The sequence below is a fragment of the Anser cygnoides genome, chromosome 11 (genome assembly GCF_040182565.1).
Source record: "Anser cygnoides isolate HZ-2024a breed goose chromosome 11, Taihu_goose_T2T_genome, whole genome shotgun sequence".
Lineage (NCBI taxonomy): Eukaryota > Metazoa > Chordata > Aves > Anseriformes > Anatidae > Anser > Anser cygnoides.
In genome coordinates, this window is record NC_089883.1 from 9226228 (window position 1) to 9244003 (window position 17776).

The window sequence follows — 17776 nt, forward strand, 5'->3', positions numbered from 1 at the left end:
ATCAGACGTATTACACTACTAATGGAAAAAGTATTTGCAAAAACAGAGGCATGTCCATGCATCTCATCCAGGCATGGGCTCTTTGCATTGCTGTAAACATGCAACGCAATCAAAGAAAATTCTGAAGAAGGCACTGTTACTCCTTAAATAGAAAAGGAAATGAGCCACAGAAAGACTGGAAATAATTCCCAAGCCTTACTATAAAGCCCAAGAGAACAGTGGCCAAATATCAAACAAAAAATAGGCTGTTCCATATCTTAATGGAATGATATTTTAATTTACGATTTCCTTTTTGAAAGAAAATTGAAAGAGTTTAAAAGCAGTGACAGGAATGTGGGGTCTTTTTGAAGCCAAAGCTGACCTGACTTTTCAGAGAAGAGAAATGCTTTGAGAAGTGAGTATCAGAAGTCCTGTTGGCTGGGGAACTTCTAAGTGTGTCATAATGGACTTAAAGATTAAATTTTAAAAATGTGTCCTTCACCTACAATCAAGTGCAAGAACGGTGTTAGGGACAAACTAAAAGAGAAGCTGCAAAAGGAATGCAAACTGCAAATCCTATGCATCTTTTGCTAGCAGGAAAAAGATTGTGCAGCAGATAGAGATAAAAGACTGGTAATAGGAATGCTTTTATATTAAATTGATGGCACTAAACTTTATTACATCGTTATGTGTAAACCTTAGCAATGTAGTCAGGTCTGCACCTGGAATTCTCCTCTTTTTGAAATCAATGTTTACACTGCTTGCATCTCCTAAATAATAAGATGTAGTCTTTGGTGAGGGTGTTCTGTTCTAAATTCAACCACCAGGATTCAACTATTGCATATGCTTCTTCTCTCAGGTCTTCCAGGTCCTCGTCCTGTTAATTTAAATGTCAGCTTCCTTACTTACTTTGCTTGATGATGTTAAGCCCTCAAGAATTGGAAATGCCCTTGTTCTCTTCCAGCTTGGAATTTTAATTGGAAAAAAAAGTAAAACAAAACAAAACAAAAAAACCCACACACAGTAGAACACACAAGGCAAACAGTATACATTAGGATTATCTTGAAAAAGAAAACAGATATTCATTCCAGTATTTTATCAGACAAAATATTGTCAACCGGAAATTTTTTACAAAATGCAACCACATCGTGTGCGGTACCATTGTCAAACTGTTGTTTTTTTTCTGAGAAGGGCAGCTGGATTAAAATATAACGATAACCTTGAAAACTTAAGTACAACACTAGAACAGAGAAATAACTAAATGGAGTAGAGAAAAACAGCAGAAGTTTAGCTGTGAGGACAGCAGATGTTTTTCCACGTACCTCTGTGCAGAACTTAAGAAGGAAAGAACAAGGAGAAATATAATCACCAACCTACTTGTTGAACTTCATTGTAAAGGCTGTATCTTTTGCCTGCTTATAGAGCCACAAAAACCTTTTGTTGGAAGTCTGGTGAGACTTGAATGCACAACATTGTACAGTGAAAACCAGCATCTGCTGGGTTACTTCTAGAACATCAACAACCTCAAGTAACTTTTTGAAGATATTTTTATACAAATCTATAATATTGTCTTTGGGTCTCTTAAATGAGTAGAAAATAACATTGATTATGTAACACTGTACCAGTACAAGTGCTAGGATCCCAAAGAGTTTTAAAAGGGAACACAAAGTGTTTTGGAGTAGAATTTATGAACTGTGACATCGGAGAAAGACTGGCTGGTGATTAAGTTACTTCTAGATGACCACATTACACTTAATAGCATATTTATTCATGTGTTGGGTATAAAGCATGGGTGGTAGAGGACGGGGGGAGAAGAGAGAAGGAAAATGCAAGACAAAGTCTACTTGAAGGCATTTTTTTTGTATTTTATATGAGAAAAAAAAAAAAAACATGAGTCAAACACCAGAATACCTAGCAAAATCTTTAAAAAACAAAAGACAAAAAAAAAAAACATTTAAAGTGAGCTATGTGGTACAACACATGCCTACATTTGGCAAATTCAAATTAATCACTCAAAAACAAATAATTGGCCAACTGGCTGGTCGAATTTCAAAGCTGGTCTCTCCCAGTTCTTTTCACTTGAAGGTGAAGAGACCCAGCCTACTGTAAACACTGATTTATGAATGATTAAAACAAGCGTCTATTCTCAAAAGCTGGGCTAGAGTTGTAAGGTAGTATTTGTCCCTCCTCCTTAGCATATTTGATTTTATATTATCCATATACTATTTTGCATTGCTTAATTATTTAGCTCAGGAAAAAAAAAAAACAGTTTAATCAAAAAATGAGTCATATGCTTATGCTTCGTAACATTAGGAAAACGACAGAACATTTCCACACATTTCTGATGGTAATCTGATTTGTCATCTCTATATTACAGATTTATGTTGTAAAAAGACAAAACATGGTCAATGTCATATTTAGTTTCATTTGAACTATGTTCATCTTTTGAGAAGCAATATTCTTTAAAAAAAGGGAGGTACAAAACCAGAAAAAATTACAAAATGATCAGTTAATTATGAACAAGAAATGGACTACACATCTCTCCCCAGTGCAATATCCAAGGATGTACAGAGGCTTATCTCAACTCCTCTACGTTTTTGGATTAACAGTAGTATATAAAAGTTAAACCTGAAGAAATACACGATTTTCAGTTTTCCACTCCAACAATTCTTTAGTGAAGTGTGGTAGGAAAGGTTTATTTAATACTCAATACAAATGCCACTGAAAGTAAATAAAAATGATCACCTGGACCTTCCATCAACATCATTCAGTCCTTACAAGTAATTACAGAAACCAAAGGCAGGCTAGTTTCTCCCCAGATATCTATCTAAATGTATTATTATTTAAAAGGTTTTACTACTCAGTGAAACAGTAGGTTTAGCCACATAATTTATTTCGGAACAAGCACTCAGCAAGTCACAGTTTCCCACTTTTGATATTGAAGTATTCCACAGAATCAACCATTATGGTTCAATTAGGACCTTTCATCCAAAACACTTGGATATTAGCACCTTAAAAAAAAGTCAAAGCAACATTATCTTAGTACTATTGAATGAAGACAATTAATACTGTGCTAATCCTCTGGAAAACGATAAACAATGTGGACAAAAAAACTTGGTGCATTTAGTCCTTAGTAAGGGATAAAGGAAATGCAACTCTAAGCCATGCATTCAACTGAATACACCTTCCATGCATTCAACTGAATAAAGCCATGCATTCAATTGAATAAACCTTCCTAATTACATGAAGTCTTTCAAGGAAAAATCCGACTTGCTCCCAAATATCAATCTTCATAGTACTTAAATCAATGTTCATTTACAGTCAACAATGTCCCTCAGGAATCTACCAAAAAAATTAAAAAAAAAATCACCATAATCTGGTTATTAGGCATCATTAAGCGATACGTCTACTTCAAGTGTACCTCTATATTGTAACTAGTGTTTTTTTTTAAAGATTTAAGCAAACCCTTAGCAAAACAAATTAAGTTGAGTTAAAGTTGTATCTTCTCGCTCATTGTCAAGATAATGGGGCATACATAGCGTTTGCATTGGTGGGCACAGTTCTTTGGCAGCAGTAGCAACTTGAATGCCATGAATATGACTTTTCCTTTCACCCTGACACCGATCCTGTTGGTGTTGTAATTCCATTAACCTCAACGGCATCAATTCTGATATGTATGGAATCTCTTTTCTGTACTGATTTGGAGTGCATTAGTTGAGCATCTGCCTACCTTCTATAATGCTTCTAAGCGCTTCTGTGGATTTTTGGTATGGACAGAAGAGTTTTTGTTTATTTTAAAGAAACAGTCTAGTCAGACATGTCCTAAACCCTGTAATTTCAGGCACCTTTGGCCACTGTAACACTGTTCTTTGCAATTTCAGCCAGTTTTGCAAACTTAGTCTGGCAAACTGGCTTCCTAAAGAATCTTTTAGAAATGAACTCTGCTACCTAAGAGCAACAATGAATGAATGACCGATTTGCATACCCATGACACACAGCAGCTACTACAGGTAAACACAGGTGTATTCCGAGACCGTATTTCTTCCCTTCCACTTAAGTTTGTAATGTTAGACACACAGACTTTCATGTTAACTTTGAACAACAAAAGCATGAAGAATTACAAACTAGTCAGTCGCTGCTATTAAACATTACCTTTCCTGTAACTAAACAAATGGCCAACATTAATAAGTAAACTGGTGTATTTCAACATACAAGTCTTTTAACCTCAGTAATGTCTGCTTCCTTCCTTCCCCCAGTAAAGCCAGAAATTGTACAGAAACTTCAGTTTCCCTTCAAGGAACAGCAGAGCAGTAATCAGTCTGGTTAATGCAACCGTCATAGATCATCTCTCTGCTTGGTTGCTCGGTTGTCCTCTTTGCTGTTTTTAGATTTCTTGTCTCCATCTTTTTTCTTCTTTGCTTTTTCAGGTTTTGTTTTGTTTTTTCCTTTCTCACTTTCATCTGCTCCTTTGCCAGGATAAACCTGGCCTTCCAGAGTAACATCCGCACACCTTTCTTGACTTATCAGAAAGTCTTTGATCTCCCAGGCATAACCACCATCACGCAGCATAAAGATTGCACGATTTGAGCCAACAATAAACCTAGAGGAAAGATACATATATTTTTTTTCAGTTAGCTCTGTGCCTTTCCAGTGCTAAAACATTTTGCTTAATTCAGAGCACTCCAAGATAGACATCCATTTAAAAGCAAGAAATTGGTCTTGGTTTTGCTGTTGCTTGGGTGTGAGGATGAGAACAGTTTACTAGCACACATATGAATAAAAAGTATTAAGCTTACAAACAACTAAGTAGAAGAAAGACTATGAAGAAAACCCTAGAACTAATTTGACACTACATAAAATCTACTAATGGACATTAAATCTGTTTCATGCTCTTACTGCAACCCTTCTCAGTCTCAACTCAAGAGTGCAACATTCCTCGGCTTCAAAATCATCCTCTCTCTCGGATAAAATCTCATTTTTAGCCAGGGGAACAAAAAGCCTTTTGTGGTTACAAGTTTTCCAAGTGTGATGTTTTCCATCAACACATAAAGGCAAACTATTGCAGCTAAAACTGATAAATAGCTGAACCATAATGAGATAAAAAGAAGCTAGGCTATATACACATTGTGAGTAAGCGTTAAAAAGATTTGTGCACCACACCAGAATTTTTCCAGAGTGACTTTTGAAGGAAAACAAAATAGTATATAAACTGATGCTGAAACAAAGCAAGAGGGAGGATTGATGAAGCTAGGGAGGAGCACAGGATGAACAACCAAAAAGATTTTCAGGAAGAAAGAAATAAAGAGCTCTGTAAAAGCAAAAACCTTATCCTTGTGTACAACAGCTTACCTTTGTACATCATAGTTTGCATTGAAGAGACTGCCCTGCCACAAGCTGGTAATTTCTTCTGTCTCCTTTTCTGTGGGATTTCCTGACACGGTGACAAACATCATCAGAGTCTTCCCCTTTTTCGTCAGTTTCAGGATACTTTCAGGCTTGCCTGGATCAATTTTTGAGAAATCTATTGGTGCTGGAGGCCTCTTGTGTTCAGGAAGATCCCCCTCTTCAATGTCATCATCTTTCTGTTTTGAAAAGGAAAAGGATAATTTAAAATTAACTGTTCCACAAAACTGTTCTTTTTTTAAGCCCTCCGTCATTTCGAGAGTAACTCTGCTTTGATAAAGAGATATCACTATGTAGTTTAACAATGGAGACGCTTGAGTAAGAAGCAGCAGCAAGTTTTGTCTTGGGGTATGTCACTAAGAGTGCTCTTCCCATTTACAACCCTCCCCTCGCGATGACGCACATTTTCATACCAACAGGTAGAATCTCATTTTACCATGTACTGAGAAATATTTCAGCCTCATGGCCAATTCAACGCAACTCCAACTTGGTACTTCAAAAATAACTTTAGAATTTTTCTTCCTCAGAGTTTCACAGGGTTTACTAAGCACACAAGATGAACTGAGAAAAAGCTGAACTGAAGAGCCTCATACACATATAAATAAAAATAAAAGCAATATACAAAGGAGGTCAAAGCTCAGTTCTGGGAACTTTGCCATTAATGAGAATTTCATTTTCCTCACTATAGTCTTTAAACAAATACATGTATTCAGAATTTCAATGCTCAAGTCACAAGAAAACTTATATTAAAGGTTTCATGATTTTTCTAACGCACAGATGAAGAGAAGTTCACTTTGTGACAACATAATCACCAAGACAAAATCAGTATTAGATAAAAGAAAAAAGAAATTATTAATGCTTCTGCTGACGTTGACAGGCATTTAAATATTTGGAAAGGCAGAATTCAAACTACTGCCCCTTGAAAAAGCTCCCAACAGAGATGAGTGAGTATAGTGACAACTTACATTAATCCAGAATTTGATTACTTAACAGTATTTATATTACAGAAATTAAAAAAAAGGAAAAAAAGAAATCAGAAATCTTATACTGGCATTCACCCAAGCACTAGTAAATCTGTGGCAATTAAGGTAGATATTTTAGGTGTTGTTTTGACTTCAAACATTTAGCAAAAATATGCATTGCTCCATTAGGAATGTGAACTGCAGAAGTATCTAGAGATATTCGCCCTTCAGAAGCCTCAGAGGTCAGGAGCCCAGCTTAATTTTTAGAGCTACATATGCATTACTTTCTCATTTCTGCCTGCGCATATAAACTCCCACAACACCCTCACACTACAGTGAGTGTCCCATACCCTTTAAAGGTTAAGGTTTCATACAAGCGACCTACGCTCTTTTCCCATCTCAATTACATACAATATGCTGTCTTTCTGACAGGGGACTTCAAAATTTAATTACTATAGAATGAGATTTGTAAATGACTTACATTTCATCCTTCCTTTCCTTACTAATTACGTATCTGTTTCAATTTTTCAAGTCTGAAGCACGCATTTAAGTAGTTCACATGCCTTTGACATTTCCACATCAAGTGAACTGGGAGCAAAGGAGAGCCCCAGGGAAGTCCCGCTGCCGTCACTAAGCGGGACAAGGCTTATTGCAGAGGAAGCCAGAAAATGCTTGTATTTGTAAAGTATTGTTGAAGGACAAGATCTTTGAATGAAAAATGTTCTTCAGAAGTAAGAGCAAATTAAACCTTACTTTATACCAGTTTGGCTAGTGCAAAACCAACTTATTTCATAGTTTTGAAAGGGAAAGGCAGAAACAAGTGTTTGCAAATATTCCTTACACAATATAGAAACTGACTTTGGCTTTAGTGACAGCCCAACCTAGGAATATATATTATCTGGTTTTTTTCCCTTAACAATTCAACTGAATGTTCATAAAGCACTATTGCAGTTTCAGTAGAAACATTATAAGAAGCAGTCAAAAGCTCTCCTACATGCTACTTTTCTTGGTGATCTTGTACAGAACATCGCAAAATTTTGTATTTATAAAGCTGTCTACAAAGTAAAGGCAGAAAAGTGAAAGCTTTTGCTTTGAAATATCCAGCAGATTTATTGAACTCTAACATGAGGTGTCAGAGGGAAAGCTTTGCATAGATACAGTGACAACTATATATTCCTTCTTTCTTTGTCCACCTTCAGTTCCCATTCTCGTACCTTTCTCATCAACTTCCTGTATCTTTATTTTTAAAAATATCAGCAACAAACGCCACCTAATTCCATAGCCTATTAAATACTCGTAGCTCAGAGTCAAACCTTAGAAACCCTGACGCTTATAGCAACAGCACACTGTTTGAAAGAATGACATTTTAGCAACAGAAGAACCTCCGGACGAGATTCTCAGTTCTGTTTCCAGCTCCTCTGGACTCAAGGCTGCTGGAGAGTCCCTTACCACACGGTAAATCCCTGGGTGGCACACACCAAGCCCATTTTTCCTACCCTACTTCTTCTCTACCAAAAGTAATGGCTGAGTACACCAAATGCTGATAAATCATAGTTCATTTACTGATCCCTGTGGGGGTAGCAAGCCACCGAAATTAAAATCTGCAAGATGTCAAAATTAAAACCCTTTAACTTCTCTAACTTTGGCAAGCCCGCTCTATTCCAACCTATTGACCTTAAAAGTTTGGAAAGATCTTAGTAGTAACTTTGTCCCCTCAGGCCTTAGTGGTATCAAAACAAGTTTCAAAAATGCTGAAGATTGCAATGAAATCTCTAACAAAAACCACGTTCATAAAGAAATGTTACTTATCTATCTGCAGTTAATATAAGCAGAATCTTTTAAAAGTCTCACAAGTAAGTGAGCAGGATGCAAGAAGACAGAGCTCATACTTTAAAGCTCTGGTTCACATTCTGCAGCTGAGCTGCTGAAGCAAAATCCCTCTCTTTTCCTCTCTCCCCACGCTCATTCCCCACCAAATCACGCTATGTTCACCAGGCAGCCACACACATGGCAGAAACAGTACCTTGCCAGGCTTGTGGCTGACCCCAGGGATGCTGAGACCACCACCCTCCAGTGATTCTGTGCCAACTGCCATGGAAATATAGAATATTAGGAATCATCTCACTCGGCTGAAACTAAGGAAACTTGATTCTGTACAGCTCTGTGCCCTGTGCCCCCTCACTCCCAAGCATAATTCTTGCTCTTATCCAAATTCATAATGGCTCCTTTGTTTCTCTCATCCCCACCCCATCAAGCCCATTCTCGGCCTTTCTTCTTTATCCACCACCCCACCCTCAAGTCTTTCATGTTCCCCATATCTGCCCTAACTACTCTCGGGGGAAATGCCATACAGCTGACCATCCAGAAGACCACACAATCGGTAATTGTTGAGCCCCTGCTCCAGTAAGATTTTTTTCTTCTGTGGCCCTGGCTGTACATGCATTTCCACAGCGGCAATGCCAACCTGAGCTGCAAACTCTCCAGCTGCTCGGCCACATCTGCATGCAACATGACTGCAAGCATTCGTGCAGCACATGGCGAACTGGATCAGAGTCCTGCTCCAGCTAAAGAGAAAAAAACAGAACAGCTTCCTAACCCTGCTTACCACACAGCTGGAACAGAACATGAAGCCAAAGAGTCCCAAAGGCAGTAACTTGCGTCTCCCTTTCACCAAACTAATTCACAAGCTCAGACATACTTATTGTTTAGGATTTTTCCTACTATGCCAAACTTGGTTAAATTTGCCCACTACTATCATTTAAGCTGATTTTTTAGCATCTGGGACTATCTGGTCCTTGGCTGATAACACTAACAGAAAGCGAACTTTGGGCATTTTACATAATTTAATTTACATTTTAACTCAGTTTTCTAAGAAACTGCCTTTCTGAAGGGGAAGACACGGTAACATTTCATGGGAACAAGGAGTCCTCAACCTGCCAAGCAGGTCCAAGGCAGGCATCCCTACTTCTCAGAGAAGTAACCGCATCCAGATTACGAATACAAACCCTACTTCTTCATTTTGACTTGCAGCCGTCACTGGTGTTGCATGAGACAGAAGCTTTCCTCCAGTTTTTGTGCAGAATGTTCTGGAGAACAGCCTCATGAGTAAAAACAAGGCATGAGTACTCTGGCGTTTATCAGAAGATGACAGAAGATAAAAATAACGCAGAGAACCAAACAGTAGCACGACAACCACATGGAGAAAAGAGCGATGAGGAACTGTCCAAAGCGACCTGTCAAAGAAAGTTAAGGCAGCGGGCTGATGGGGATGGAGGAGGACAGAGACATGGAATTAGAAAAAAAACCAAAAACATTATAATGAGGGGTGGCAAGGAAAGGAAAACACAAACCACCAAAGACAAACAAACAAAACCCAACAATATAACCACTCCGTAAAGGTGAAATGGACATTCCTCGTGCTATTCAAGCTCTACTCACACAATCCGTATCGCTTAACGCTGCCAGTCGCTGGCATCGCACCGCCAGCGAGCCTTTGCAGCCGGGGTCGTTCCCCAGCCGGCGGCCGGGGCTGGTGGCGCTGGGCAGAGGGCAGCTGGAGGTGCCCAGGCTAAGGGAGCTCCCCGAGGAGCCCGCTCAGCCCGGCGGTGTCCCCTCAGGGGACACAAATCGGCCCCGGCCGCCCGAAAGCCACCGAGCATCCTTCCCTTCTCCCTCCTGCCCGCTCCAGGCCGGGCCCCCAGCCCCTCGCCGTACCTCCCACTGCTCCAGCAGCCGGGCCATGTCCGCGTCGTTGTAGTCCCGAATATCCTTCTTCTTGGCCGGCCCGGCCCGACGCTTCCCCTCCGGCTCGCCGGCCCGGGCGGCCGCGCAGAGCCACAGCGCCAGGCCCAGCAGGGCCCAGCGAGCGGCCGCCGCCATCTTGTGCCGGAGCTCGCAGCCGCGGGAGGGCGGCCCCGGCTGCTGGCAGGGGCGGGGGCAGGCGCGGCTCGGCCCGGGGCCGCCGGAGGAGCCCGGGGAGGGGAAGGAGGAGAAGGAGGAGCTCGAAGGGGAGCCGGGGAGAGAGCGGCGAGAGGCGCTGGGGGACACGGGGGTGGGCAGAAGGGCGAGCGGCCGGCCCGCCGCGGCTTGTCGGTCTGCGGCCCGGCAGCCGGGGCGGTGCGGGATGCGGCCCCAGGGAACACGGCCCCAGGGGACACGGCCCGGGCTGCAAGTGAAGGCCCGGCCGTGGTGTTACAAACGTACGGCTGGGCAGCTCCCGGACAGGCAGCGTGCGAGGTCCTCCCGCTTCATCCTTTCTTTAAAGCAGGATGACAAGGATCCGTGTCTGCTGGTCTGTGCGATAGGAACCGGACCCACTGCACTGAATCTCTATACTACTGATTTAATATCACAGCGATACCAGTTTTTTCTAATAGACTTCTAAAAATAAAGCTGCTTTGTTACTAAAATAATATTCCAGAGCATCTGACCACCACCGGAAAGAGAGTAGGCTTTTTCTTTGTAACTCTACTTTTCCACTATCCAAAACAAACTGAATTACACAGATTAACGTCTGTACAGGCCTATTCAGATCTTCACTCTTCGTTTTTTTCCTCATATAGGTGATTTTAATTATAAATAGCACGATCTTATATTTATTTATTTATTTTTATGTGGACTCCAGTATGTTTAAACTTAGGAATATGAGGAAGCATCAGAGCAGCTGTTACTGGGGGTGTTTGGGCCAGGCTGATTAGCGAACAGGGTGCTCTTCCCTTCACACACAGGCACCCAGGGGCAATGGAACCAGTTCTGAGTGAACGCCTCAGCCCTCATTCTGCCACTGCACATAGTCCTGTAACAAACCAGGAGCCCGCTGTGCTTATGGGCACAGCATGCAGAACAGAAGCAGTAAGTAGGCATCTGGGGCATGGGTTCAGCAGGCTTTCCGAATCCAGGACTAACTCCTGACCTGATAAAAATCCTGATGGGACACGTAGCTTGTGAACTTCAGGCAGACGTGCCACACGAAGCAGCAGCAGCTTGCCAAGCACACATGCAGAATGAGAAACTGGAGTCTCCAAGACTTAGCAGGCAGCAGAGGATGTGGGATCCAAGATTGCAGTGCCCCGATAAGCAACCAGCCTGGTCTGCAACCTCCATCCTGAGGGTTATTGTTTTATAAAATTTCAGAAATACTACCGAGTGTGCCTGAGAAACAGGAAGCTGTTAGACCATAGCTATTCATGGAGCTTGTTAAATGTACAGTAACTGGAACAGGGTTTTAGTCAAGTACCTCTCACAAAGCTGTCCAGTAAGTCACTAATGAGCACATTTGCTCGGTGATTTCTCATAGTTTCCTGATATTCGTTATATTTAATATCAGATTGCCCTGATTAATGAGGTTTTACTAAAGTATGTTCCTGCTTACTTTGTTATTACTGGATCATGCTTACATTCACTGAGGGGGAAAAAAAAGAAAAAGACTACAGATTCAATTTTGGAATGGTAGACTTGCAGCATAAAATGTATTTTTACTTAATTTCTACTGGGAAATATTTTCTTCAACTGTTTTTTCTTATTAGAACAACCAAGCCAACTTTGACTTTCTTTAATATCTGGTGCTAGGTTCACATGTGGATCTCAAAAGCAATGCAATTTCCTTTGCTGAGTGAACAAGTAGTTCAGTGTATCAAGCACTGCACCAAACAACCCTATGCATTTCTGTCATGCATATAAAAGTGTTAATTTGAAAGGGAGATATTTTTCATGCTTGTCTTTGAACTTGCAATTATCAGGCAGAATTCTGTGTCCAGGAAGAACTTTCTCAAAGTATATACACTCTGTGGAGTCACCTGCAAGACAAACACCTATTCATACTCTCTGTACTCCACTGTTCTTTCCCATACATGAAACAAAAGCCATGCAGCTATACATCCATATCACTGACAGAAAAAACAATTGCTTTTTTATTTATTTATTTATTTATTTTAGTGAAACATGCTGTGTTTGGCTCAGCATAGCTATGGACTCATACAAACATGCTTTTTATAGTTTAAGCACTCTCATATTCCTTAACAGCTTTTATAGTCCTAGCAGCTAACACTATTATAATTACAATACAAAGCATACCTGATAATAAATAGCTACTGCCATTATAGATTGCAAATGCAAGATGCTTAATGATTTATCTGGTAGCTTACAGTCTCATCTAGCCATGCCAGGGGAAGTCTCAAGCTGTGAATATCATTTCAACTTCCACAACGTGCAAATTGTATTACTAGTGTTTTCAATTACAAAGTTACACTTTATCAAAAACGCAAATCTACCTCCCCCTCTTGATGTAAAATGTTTTCATTATTGAGTAGGGTTAGGTCAAGTTGTAATTTGAGATGATTCAGGATGTCCTAAATTTCTGTTAATGAAGTTTGGGATTCTCTCTACACCTGATTTTTTTTTTTTTTAAATCTAGTCTTCATTTTTTAGAACTATACTTCTGCATAAGGTACTTCCCAATACTGCTGTTTCGTATGAGTTAGGAGAAGAACACGCATATATTTTGAACTGCCAAAAGCTCTCTCAAGTCTTTGCTGGTGGTGGGTTTCTGTGTGCAGTTTTGTATCTAAGCATGGAATCTCATTCATCATATTTTACTTTTATTTGCAAATACAGTACAATAGAGGTAATACACTGGATCTTACAGCTTTTCCGTTGACAGTCACCTTGGGAAAAACAAAGAACTTGAAATCACCAAGGAAAGGGCAGATCCTTCTTGGAAGGACATGCAGACAGTTCAGAGCTGAAAAGAAGCTAACAGCATCAGAAGATCAACCCTAAGCATGCAGAAGGGTGAAAAAAGATGCAAGAGCTACCTGCTATCAACACATTCCGTGTCTGGAAGAAGTAACTCATTTTAAGAATTCTACTAATACAAGAGGATGTTTAGTAGTGGCTCAGATGAATGAGGTGTTGCAAGAGGCAGTTTTTCAGTGATTACTTGGAATAGCTAAAATGATTAAGGTCTCGTGGACAGACATGCTCTTTTTACAGACAGACTGACACTACACCTGCTTTTGCACCTACATGGTTAGTAAAGGACCAGCCCAATACTGCGTTAAATAATATGGAAGACTTGGTCAGTTACAGATGTCAGAAAATTTGAAGAAAGTTTTGAGACGACCCCGCATTCAGAGTACTCTTGCTCTGTTTAAAAGCATTGTCCTACATTTTACAGAATGCCAGGGTATTCTGAGTTACTTTCAGTAAAACATTCAAAATTAGTGTTTTCATAGTTCTAATTAGCTTAAGTACCCTAAATTTTCCCCTGCAGAGACAATCTAATGCATGAGCTCTCATGCAAAGACTGTGCGTGTGTTAATTCAGACTTCTAAATACAGGCACAATCAGGGAAAAACTTGAAGAATCAGACATGATTAACATGTTCTTGTTAAAACCAACAAAATATTTCTAAATCTCAAGAAAGAGAAGAAAATATTTTTCTTAATACTGTTCCTAGCAGCATACCAAGCAAAATATGCCAACATCCAGAGCAAAATATTAATGATTTAGAATAATTTCAGTCCTCAAATTAATTTCATGCACAAATCAAATACTCGCCATCTATTAAGAGAATACATATTTTTGATCTGGAGCTAATCAGACCTTTAACTCTTGGGTCCAAGTTGAAAAATTCTCCCAAATCAGGGGTCAATTAGTGTGATTTGAACATAAATTTCTGATTCAGTTATAACCTTGACAATCAGATTCTGAATTCACTTTTGACCATATCTTTACCATAAATTTATGTTATTATGTGCATGTGCATTATATAAATTAAAACTTATGGCAAACAATATGTTAATTTCATAGCATCACCTATCTGATCAGGTTTGGGAAGGGGGTATGATGTCTGTCATAGTCAGCTGCAATAAGGCTGGACACTGAAATCCTTAAATTCAGAAGCACCACAGAACATTCTTGTCAATACCTGTCTTACCGCAAAATTTGGCAGAAGTCTGTGCTGGTTAAAACTAAGTATTGGTGCTGGTTAAAACTAAGTATTGGTTATACAATTTAAAGTTACCCTCTTAAGAAAAGAATTACATTGAATCAATGTCAAAGAGGAATTTTATACTGTTCCCACAAGAATTCCATTTATAGGCTATTTTCCACACTCTAAGTCAAATTAATTTTGTAGTCCCAATTTAATTTTAGGTTTACAGGTCAGTTTTGGCACCTACATCCAGTGTAAGTAATACATTACACGAAATTCTGATGAATTAAAGGTGTTAGACTTAACCCGGTAACAATCAGCAGCTCTCCTCACAGACTACTCAGGCACAATATAAGAGAAGTGTAGAATCAGAGACTCCTTGCAGTTATTCTATGAAAACATCTACTAAATCCTCTCATGATATGTATTAAAAAGGAGAGCGGGTTAAAAAAGAAAAGAAAAAACAAAAACAAAAACTTCTGTTGAGTATTACAGCTGCAGGACTGAACATATAACCAAAAATGCAATTCAGGAAGGGTGGGCCCTTGCACATTTTGTTCAAAATACAAAGTTCTCCCTTGATCTCAAAAAAAAAAAAAAAAAAAAAAAAGTAAAAACAGACCTAAGGGCCTGAAGGGAGGGCCTGGGATTCCTGTTTATGCCAGACCACTCTTACCAATGACATTTACTACTCTTCCATTAAGTGCTTCTGAGTTTCACGCCAACTGATCTACAAACCTGTACCTGTACGTGAGACCATGACGCAGAAAGCCATGACTGGCTCTGTCAGCATAAAACATGGCACAACCTTCCATTCTGTGGAAACCAAGTTTTGTAGCTGTATTTTCCTTTTACACAAAAACCCGTCTCTTTACCACATCAATGTATTAAAAATCCATATTTACAGCAGGGGACAACCAATTATATATGGTAAGTGGTGAAAACAACAGTAAGATAAACAGTGAATAAAGAAAGAAAAAATAAAACCCACTTTTGCTGTATTATCTTTCTGTTGCAGCAGCAGGAGCTAAACAGTATTTTAGACGTAAATGAGATACTTATATTACCATAGCTACATAATTTTTTTTCTTACCTCAGATACCATATTTTTAACTACACCACACAAAGGAAAAAGAAGCATCAAAACACCAAGTTTAAGTCTGTTTGAGAAAGCCTACCTATTATTCTAAAAGTTATTTATTTATACACAAAATCATTTTCAAAGAGGATCAAACAAAACTTGTGTGTCTGCAATTTGCTGTCACAAATGATCAGCTAACTGCTCCTCCAGATCTCAGGCTGTCTTTTTTTGCTACATGCAGACCAGGTCTCAGGTTGCATCCCTGGTGTAACAACCATGATTACCTCTGCAGATCTGAGACAGACCCAGACCTTGCAGGTTTAGTCTCTCACAAAGCAGGGACAGTAAATTCTGACCACAAAACACTTACTTAGCACCAAACCATTTAAGACAAAATAGGTCTCAAAAACAATAAACCAGTCAACGCGCTTGCCTTTCTTTCTGTCTGACTTACTGCTCCATTGTTGGTGAAAGGAAGGCCCAGCTCCTTTTGCAAAGTCGTGCTCTGTATTAAATTATTTCCTTTGTCAGTCTCTGCCAACGCTATCCTCCTCTCATTTCTAGTTCTCAGCCTGACAAGACAGCTGCATCCCTCGGAATTGGAGCTATCATCTTGTAATTACCACCTCATGGGTTTAGTCACATACAGCTGACACAGGGGAACCGCTGAATTACCTCTTATTCCTTCATCAGCTAGCTCCCCATTATGTTAGATCAATACATCCATACAGGACAGTAATAGAAAGTAGTGTAACCCATTCTGTAGTAACTTCCTCTCACCAACCAGGCCACATACAGCGTTCATAAAATTATTACAACTTGGTATTTTTCTTCAGCTATTACTCGACACTGGTTACAGCAGCAAAAAATCAATTTCTCCTTCACAAAAAAAAAGAAAAAAAAAAAAAAGATTTTACTAAGCAATAAAAGCACCAAGTCGTTGTCAGATGATTCAAGAAAGAAGACTTCGACCTCCGGTTTTTGTTGTATGAAGCACAATGCAAAATAAAGATCAATGTGACAAAAGAAGAGCCCTCACAAGTAAGGCAATCTTCTGTACACTATTAAGCCACACTAAAAAGCCTTTTAATCCCTTGTATCTGACAATGCCTGCTGTTTTCAGCCCCATAGTGTTATTTCATTCAATCTGTCAGTGAAATCTTTTTAAAGCCAAGCATGGCTACCTGATTTTCATGTCTCCTAAGTCTGGCAGCTCTGTGAATTAGGGTACAAAGTCCTGCAGGATGCTTTTGGACTCAGCAGCCATGAAATCAAGCAGGTATGTACAAATCCTCCTTGAATGAGATGTGCCAAGGACTTAGTAAATAACCACTCCAAAAGTCACCAAGTAAAATTTTCAGCCTAAACAATACGGATACATCTACTGGACCTTTAAAGCACGTATCAAGCTGATCCACAATCCTTCTCAAATTACTGGACCCAAGAGAATCCGTCTTCAAGGCTCCCTTTTACAGTAAGACTATGTGTTTACAGTCAAATAATGGCCTGCAAATTGTACAAAAATAATGGAAGGAAATACCTTTTCACTAGAGTGTTGCTATACGGGGAGTGGGAGAGAACTGGTTAGTTTATGTACTGAAGACAAAGCCTACATGGTTCCTAACCCTGTTCTTCCCTGTTCCTTTGTGCATATACAGAAACTGTATTTTTCCTTAAATGATGTGCACCCTGTTCACACAACACCTTTCAGAGTTATGTTCACCTGGCCACATGCTCGGGTGCACCAAAAATAGTCAAGGATTTATTCCACCAAATTATAACAATCCTAAAAACAAACAAACAAAAAAATAAAACCAGAACAGACTACCAGTGATCGTGAACCTAGCTGGGCAAGGCATACCTATGAAGCAACAATGACATCTGTAGAAAGGATTCAACAGGCAGCTGCTCCAAGAAATGCCTCATCCATGACTGACCAAGGTGGTATTTTCTACATTTTTTTCTTCCAAAAAACAAGCCAAAAGGGATAGCTGGGTCACTCTTCATTACACATTTCATATGCAAAAGAGCTGAACACCCGGAACTTCTACTGGAAGAAAATGACATTTGGTAAGAGACTTGGAGACAAGCAACCAACAAAAACAATCACCACTTTTGCACCTTGCTAATGCTGATGGTTAGCAGTACCTCAGTCTTGTGGACAGATTAAAAGAGCGCAGAGAATATTTGCTTTATATTAAAGGAGTTACGAACTGCTTTGGTGGCCCTTTCATCTACTTGAATTGCCATGGGTTGAGGCCTCGCTGTATTTCTGATGTGGGCAGCAGAGACGGAGGCTGTGGATGAGCTGCAACAGAAACTGTCCAAACCAAGGATGTCTCCTCTTCATCCCGGGGGAATGGCAACATGTGTAGAATCATAGTAGCAGCATCTAAAAATGGAAGAGATTATTAGGTC

General features: G+C 39.7%; 1 protein-coding gene across 1 annotated transcript; it reads right to left on the reverse strand.

Moving 5' to 3' along the window:
* Window positions 1–715: 715 nt before the first annotated feature.
* Window positions 716–10268, reverse strand: MESD (mesoderm development LRP chaperone). The gene is made up of 3 exons (XM_048071975.2): window positions 10059–10268; window positions 5329–5561; window positions 716–4579 (listed from the first exon to the last, which is right to left on the reverse strand). Exons 1-3 carry the CDS (start codon window positions 10221–10223, stop codon window positions 4315–4317), a joined length of 663 nt encoding a protein of 220 aa, XP_047927932.2. The 5' UTR covers window positions 10224–10268; the 3' UTR covers window positions 716–4314.
* Between the last annotated feature and the right edge of the window lie 7508 nt (window positions 10269–17776).